This window comes from Anoplophora glabripennis, unplaced genomic scaffold (assembly GCF_000390285.2).
Source record: "Anoplophora glabripennis isolate ALB-LARVAE unplaced genomic scaffold, Agla_2.0 scaffold163, whole genome shotgun sequence".
NCBI classification, from domain to species: Eukaryota; Metazoa; Arthropoda; class Insecta; order Coleoptera; family Cerambycidae; genus Anoplophora; species Anoplophora glabripennis.
In genome coordinates, this window is record NW_019416302.1 from 162046 (window position 1) to 170675 (window position 8630).

The 8630-nt window shown below is 30.7% G+C and overlaps 1 protein-coding gene across 4 annotated transcripts in view; it reads right to left on the reverse strand.

The window, feature by feature from the left end:
- Positions 1-8630, reverse strand: part of LOC108903516 (neurotrimin-like) — a 149481-nt gene that overhangs the window by 24845 nt on the left and 116006 nt on the right. For 3 of the 4 annotated variants that reach the window (XM_018705735.2, XM_018705736.2, XM_018705733.2), the window contains one exon: positions 5506-5646. In XM_018705735.2, coding sequence (XP_018561251.1) covers positions 5506-5646 — 141 coding nt within the window. The remainder of the gene's footprint in view (positions 1-5505; positions 5647-8630) is intronic. The other variant, XM_018705734.2, reaches the window with a different exon arrangement.

Sequence of the window (8630 nt, forward strand, 5' to 3'; positions counted from 1 at the left end):
TTTTTCTCAAGTTTAAAGACATAAAATTTTGATAGCCGGATGACTCTTCTTTCATTTAAATTTTTGTGAGGTCGATTTGATCAATTAGATCAAAAGTTATAACAAATTTAGTGTAGCGCGCTCGGGCCCGCGCGCACTTCGAGAGCTATACTTGTGGGCCGCCGTTCTCATTTTTCGTACGTTAGAAAAAAAATTCTACAGCCTTCAATTCGCATTTAAGAAAAAAAAATTTATTAACATTTTCTATGTAAAATTTCCTGTTCTTTCGAATGGCGCAGTTAATTTTTCTTTTAAATTATATTTTTTTATATATTTTGCAAAAACTGTAATTTTGCAACTAATTTGTTAAATAAACAATTTAGCGTACACTCTACAGTTGGCAACTTTTTATATGTTGTTTCTGACAACTTTACAAAGCGAAAAATAAAAAGTTCTCTCTTCCCATAATTTTTGCGAAGTCAAAATCTATCTTGACTCCACTAAGTAGGTAGGTACATAACAAATAATCTAATAGAAAAGTCAACTAGTAGTAAATAAATAATAATAAATAAAATTCACAAAAATAAGTAAATTATCTTTTTACTCACCAGATTTTTACAGCATATGACATACTTGAAATCTTGTGGCTAATTTTCGAGTATTGGTATCTTCCTCCACGGCGTTTAAATTTTTTTCAAGTTTCTCACTCTCTCAGTTTGTTCGCGTCCAACATTAGGATATTGGCGTTCAAGCTCCCAAAATCTCATAAATGTTGAATGAAGCAATCTTACAAAAATTTTCTTATTCCATACTTATAGGTGCGAATCATCCATCTGATATCGTCTTCTTGCAACAATATCCTTTTCTCCTTACAAAAAGTAGTTTCTCAACTCTATCTTGATTCGTATAGGTACATGTTTTTCATAATACCTATATCACAAATACTTAAAAACGAAAAACTCAAAAATTTGCTGTATGTACCGTCACTAAACACTGAAATAATTAACTCAGGTTATACACATACACTACACAAACACATTGCACAAACTAAAATAAAAATGCAACAAAATGCCAAAATGCCATTGGTATACAGGGTAACGCTTACTATTACCTCTAAAATCTGACCCCCACTTAAAGTTACAGCCCATCATGGTTTAAAAAACTTTTATAAAGGTGTCATATGTGCGTACACGAAAAAAATAATCTTGAAAATCCATATAATTTAGCACGATCCAGTTTCAGATAGTGCTATAATGTTGTTTGAAGACGTGAAAAATATTTATAAATTGTAAGTAATATTATCACTATTTCTATATTTTTAAACAATATCGCACGAAAGTCTGACATAATAGATATCTGTGTTTGTGTGGATTTTTTAATATGTAAATTAACTTGTTGGGGATGAGTGTTCTTAGCCAGATAAATTAGATTAAAAATTTAGTTAATATGTGAACCCACTTAGTACTTACAGTACCTCAAAGTCGTCTAATACAAGTAATAGTATATTATGTTACTAGGAGTAGAAGACGATCATTATGTGTTGAGCCCAAAAGTTTGCTCGCCGAGGCGTTAGCCGAGGCTGAGCAAATTGGGCAAAACACATAATGAGCCTTCCACTCCGAGTGACATATACTATTTTTTCTTCAAGCGTGAATATAAAAAATTACTAATTTTGAAAATTTATAGCGGATAACGCGATGTTCAATCTCAGCACAAAATAAAATCAGTAGGTAGGTAATACTATTTATTTTATACATTTTATACATTTTATTGATTAATTAAACATGACAGTTTTAACCACTTTATTCATGAATAAAAAAACAAATGTAACAATTATTTTTCTTTAATTTGAATTAAACGAATAAACATCTAAATTACCTACATGTCTATCATCAAACTTTATTTATTAACATGAATATTAAATGTGCAATTTTGTATGGTACAGTTGTTGATATTTAAAGCGCTGCTGGCTGTCTTTTTTTCAAAGTTTACAGTTCTGTCGTTGAATACGTTACTTGTAATAAGGTTCTCAGTTTCAGTGTTAACAATTGTACCATTATTAACAGAAAAGTCTTCGATTAAATTATTTTCAGGATCAATATTTACAGTTTCGCTTGATGTACTTGGTTCATTATACTCTAATGGGTTTAATATTTTCATCGCTATCTGTTTCTTATTGTTTACAGAATCTTCAATGTATCCTTCAGCGACGCTGGTAGATTTCCATCCACCATGTCGCTTTAGGGTTGTAATGTCTCCACCATTATCAACTAAGATAGTTGCCGAGGTTCTTCTAAGGCAATGCCCCGTATATTCATGTGGATTTGGCAACCTTAAAAATGATGCAACATCTTTTGGCACTTTTGAAATTTTATGTATGCCCATTACAACACGATGACAATGGCCATTTTGATATTTAATAAAAAATCTATCAAAAGTTATGTCTTTTGGCCGAAGAGTAGCATATTTTCTGTATAAATTTAAATAAAACTCTCCAATTATGGTAAATGAACGATGTTTTTTAGTTTTTGTATTGGGAATATTTACTAATATTATATTTCCCAAATCTTTTACATCATTAACTTTTACTTGAATGAGTTCATCGCATCTACAAGCTCCTGTGACTCCAAATATTAGTGCAACCTAAAAAATATAGAATTATTAATTTTGTAACAATAAAAAAAGTTGGAAAATGCAAGGAAATTCTAAAACATGACGTAATTTTAAGACATCTATATTTATGAGTTTTTACAACATTCTTCCAATGAGCTATCTTTATTTCCGAAAATTGTTTATTATTCTCGTAATGGATACTATAAAATAACTTGAAGTTTACAAATTATAACAAAATTTTGTATTACAAATATAAAAAGGTTAAATATATATCTACCTATAATTTAAAAAGTACATACCTTGGTTGCTAAATATTTATCATCAGGTGCTTTATTCAGGAATTCGTCAAATTCTTTTTTAGACAAAACTTTCGACTTTTTTGGTTTATAATTTTCACCTTGTCGTTTCAAAAATGTAATTAATTTTGAATATTTCTCAATATTTACATTGTGTTCTATGTTTAATTTAGATTTTACCATTGAATATTGCGCCCATAAAGTTGAACTTTTCAGTGTTCTGGATAATCTTGTAAAATATGCTATCATCACATTTTCTGAATAAATATGTGCATTATTTTCTTTTGCCCAATTTATGAATTTATCATAAGCATTTTCATAAATTTTTCTCGACTTTGTTGGTATAAGTGTTGCCACTGATGTATTTGCAATTTCCAGTAATTCTGGTGGTGTGCACTGCATTTCTTCAGACATTTTAAAAACGACCCGACGCGACATCAAATTTCAACTGACACTTAATGAAACGTCAAAGCTTCTTGAATCTTTAATTCGTTGCTAGGATACTTACCTACACATTGTTACATTTTTTTACTAGTTAAAAAATGAAAAATATTTGTACTAGTTAAACAATAGGTTGCTTCTAAAGGAGGTGTTGCACTATATAATATAAGTATTATTATACGCTTGAAGAAAAAAGTTATTTAGTTTACAGAACCCTGATTCTATCTGCACATTTGGACACAGTAAAAACAGTCTTTGTTCAGCAACCGAGGACCTATTTTGGTAGGCTATGCCATATCCATTGTGTTTTGAAGCAGTTCAGATATTCCTGTAGCGTATGCTTTGATGGTCAGTTATATTTGCTTATTCGGATATGACGAGCACTACGAATACGCCTTACTTTTACACTAACCACGTTGTATTTTGAATGCAGTACTGAGATAGAGTCGATACTTCGTTGTATGGGGTGGAAGCAGTGGATCGTAAAAATTCAAAACTGAGCCAAAATAATGCGAGATCGAATTTTTTATTTTCCATTCCGTTGCTTATAAAAATGCGAACGCAATCATGCTGACGCGCGCATCTTATCATTACAATAGACTAAAATATTTAAAAAGCCAGTACATTCAGCGCCGGATTTGAAATTTTCGTTTAATGGTCTAATAACGTAAAGTCAAATTTTTATTAAGACTTAAACGAGGTCAAAAGTGAAAAAGAAAAACTCGGGTCACATACTTTTAACCTATTGTCTAGTTAAAGAGCTACCCAATTATGTGAAAATAGAAACAAAATATACTGATAAATGTATCTTGACGAATGTTGAAAATATGAATAAAATACTAAACTGAATCCTTTCAGACCCCTCTTGCGTAGGTATCGAATTTTGTGACTGAAGGGGTATTTTTAACTTTCAGGACGTGATATCCACATCAAACCTGACATTCCATCAATTATTTAAATTGTTTAAAAGCCAACCGTATAAATATGTACAAGTTTAATAGCCGTATTTTACGGGCATGCAGGTTAATGGCAAGATTATACCTAGATGATAAATATTCATTTTCCCAAAAACTCCGTTGCTTATTGTTAAAAAATACTGAAAAAATACCCAAAAAAATATGTTAGATGTTTTCTCACATAAGATTCTTATACTTTTAATAGTAGTTTTACAGCCAAAGATGCTGATACATGTTTTGACTGAATTAATTGTCATGTGTAATATACAAAATCGTCAATCTATTGATGGTAATAAATTCATGATGAAATAATTGTATGTTCCAGATAAGTAGCCGCAACAATACAATATTCATCAACATACACTGTTTTAGATTCGTTTTCTATCATTTCCACTCTTTATCTTTGTCGTAAAACAAGGTACAGTAGTAACTATTACCCACGTCAGTTCTTAGAAGTTGGTATCAAATGCATGATATTCAAAATTGATCATACACGAAAAAAATGTACTGTACTGTAATAAATAAATAATAATTCTTTGACTGTGTAAAAGTTTACGCGAGGATATCTATTTTTAATATCGAACTCATAAAATGCTTTACAAATTTTCCTTACTCAATTATTTAGCTTGAACTTTCAAATATGGATAAATAGTCGTATGAAACAGAAGCAATCACAACTGTGGCATGCCAGCGTAAATATGTGCATACACAATATAATTATTATGTGGTACTAAACCGAATTGTGAAATTGGATATCGACAAATTCGGCGCTGAAATATTTATGCCGTACCATATATAATTTTATATACATATACGAATCCAGTTGAAATTATTGTTAATAATTAAGTTTACACCACCACTGGTTATTATATGTATGTACCTTTAACAGGCCGTAACCTAATTTCAGTATGCAAATTTTAAAATGGACAGCCATGAATTTGAATCGAGTCAGAGATTGTGACCGACCCCTACTACAATAACGACATATTTTTCTTTGGGAGCCCTGCGAAATACGTATATAGAATTACGTGCAGGCAACTTGATCATCTATAAATCCCTCTAGTCTAAAGGTAATTGCATTTCGAAACCTAGCAAAAACTGATATATACCATATGAGGAAAGAAACGATGAATAGGATTTTAAAATCATTTTACAAGTTGAAAAAATTATAAGGTAAGTAAACTGAAAATTGGTTTCGCTTAATATCCGACTGATACTACTACCTGAGATAATCATGTCGCCTCTCTCGGTGGTCCAGTAGTTGATGGAGGTGGGGAAAGCCTCTGTTCTACACTCCAGGGTGACGTCCTGGCCGATGTAGGCGCCCTCTAGTTGATTGGGGATCGATAGCATTGGGGGAACTGCAAATTGAATAAATCAATTAATACTTGTTGTGACTAGTGTAGGTGCCCGTTTCTTGACACGATTAAAATATGTCACATTAAAATTATTAATTTTTCTCTTTCATTTTCGCTTGCTCGAAAACGGTCTAATTTGAGATATCTTGGAAGAAAATAAATTGTAAGCAAACATTACTAAGTCGCGCCTGAAACTAAGTTCCTGTAGGTATGTAAAAAACATAACATGCAGAGGGTGATCCACAATTATTCTCTTTTCATTGCAATTTACTTCTTTACTATGAAGGTATTTAAATGACTCAAAACGTAGACATATGAACATCATTTTTTAGAAAATACTACCAAAAATCTGATTTTTTTCAGAAAAAGACATTCAGTATTTTTGTCTAATTTTTTATTTCATTGGAAATTTTTCGCCGGTATATGTGAATAATTCTAATTTTGATTATTTCAGATATAAAATTACAAAATTTGTGACATATTCATAATGAAAAATTCTATACAAAATGTACGAGGTTAGTTAAAAATAAGTACTCATGGAATTGACTTCCGGCCAAACTGGAAATCGAACAAATGAAAAAAAACGAAAATTCTGTATATCCTTTTTTCGTCCATATCTATTTAAATTGATTGTCAATTCTTTTTCTGTTTGCATGTTATGATCTTCCGCAAAACTTTTTATGTATCTTGTAATGGGTTTCCTTTTTAAAAGAAATGCACTGGATCTTTATACACTTTTGTTTGAATGAAAATATAAATGTAATTAACGTTCGGACAATTAGTCTCCAAGATGCAAGCATCAATAGTAGATAACTAGTTGAATAAATAGTTTATCGATTCTTAATGGCAATAGACAATGAGAATCAGTAATAATTGTTATTGTTGCTTACTTCCGGAGCATCCCTTGTTTACTTATTTTAGTACACATACTTAAATCAATACCTAATTACTAAGGAATACATCTTATTTTAATATTAACGATATAATACATATGCGTAACATGGAAGGTAGGGTTCATACATTACAGTCTACATTCTGTCCCATTCAAATATCTATATAGCAAAGAAGTAGATTGTAATATAAAGAGAATTGTATCCGGTACATATGCTTGTGGACAATCAAAAACTAAAGTTGTATTCCAGATTTGAATTAAATTACTTTCCAGTAACTGGAAAATACGATTTTTTTTAACTAAAACATCCTGTATTACGAAATGAAGGCACAAGAACTTTTTGTTAATTTAAAACACAAAATCCGTTTTGCCAAGTATTTTACTTATACTCTGTATAAATATTTTGTCTTCAAACAAGAAAAATTAATCAAACACTTGAACGAATGAAATAAACGAATATTACATATGTGAAGTAATATTTTTCAGAATCGTTTAATACAGAAAATTACCAGTCTATTTGGTTAAAGAATATGGGAATCTATCATCATTAATAAATTGATAGTGTACTCATACGATACGATTATAATGTGGATTGGATTACAGCAAGCTCTGTAATGAGGAATATTCAGTTATATACGGTAATTTGTCAAATTTGTCACTAAATATCCTCGGATTGCCATATTTCTCTTGTCCATTTTGCTGATATAATATCGAAAAATATTTTAGTTTGTACCTATACCACCATCAATTACATCCTACAAAACAAAAACTATAATCTCGATAGGATTATATAAGTATATTTTTAAGGATGTTCGATACATCTTTTGCGGGGCAGGCGGTGCGAGAGGGAATCCTATGCTTATACACGGTAGTTTTGTTGTAGTACCAACCTTGCATAAACTAATTTGAGCGAACTAAATATAATATATACGAATGAAATTTATACAACACATATTAGTTTGCATATATTTTTCGTGTTTTGTCAAAACGTTATAGAGGGTGTAACGTAAAGGTTGAGAATAAATTAATCGGTGGATTCTTTAGTTTAAAAAATAAATTTTTGTCATATGAAGTTATGCTCTACGGGTTTTCTTTTCCAAGCTACAGGGCGTTAAAAAATATAAAAAAAATTTCTCCAATAACTTTCGANTATAATATCGAAAAATATTTTAGTTTATACCTATACCACCATCAATTACATCCTACAAAACAAAAACTATCATCTCGATAGGATTATAACGAGCGTTCAAATAAAAACGTGGTCAAGTTGGTTCTGAAAATTTGGACGTAGGGCGTAGCGTGGCCGCGTTCGGTTTCTACCTAACGGAGCAGAGGAAAGTTTCGCAGATTTTTTGTCACGTGACACAAAAGGTCTCGTATTCCTTGTTAATATCCGAACGTTTTGTGATTGCAGATACTTTCCTAACCTATAAAGTTTTCCTTTTATTTATGACCATTAGACTAAACAAATTTACAAATTTAGTTACTCATATGTTTATGACTGATATATTATCATTTTTGCGATTATCTTATGCTGTGCGAAGACAATGGAATTAGTACAATTAGAAGACGGTACACTTTTGCATTTAAATCCCAAAAGTAAGTAAAGGAGACAATAAAATGCGATACATATGATTTTTAGAAAAATTATTTTATAATAAATTGTTGTGTTATTTTAGCTAACTTATATGAAATTGTTGCAATGGAGAGTGAGGTAAATCCCCAAGAAAATAGTGAAGGTAGTAATGTCACTCCAAATAAAAGTGGTCAGTATAAACTAATACAAACGTTATTTTAGTAAAAAATTATTATTTTCCAATAATTAATTAATATATAATTTACAGTTAAATGAGTTAAATCTTCACCAGAAAATGATCTTTTTCAGATACATTGAAAATATGGACGTACAGTAATACCAGTTTCTTAATCGCATTGGTTGAAGAATTTGATCAGGAATTCCAGAAATGTGTTAAAAAGTTAGTGTGGAAAAAAATTTCTGACAGACTTGGTAAGGAAATGAACATTGCAGTAACTGCACAACGTGACACGAAGTGGAAGGGACCCTCACCTCAACCTCTTGCAGCTCTTCAGCACC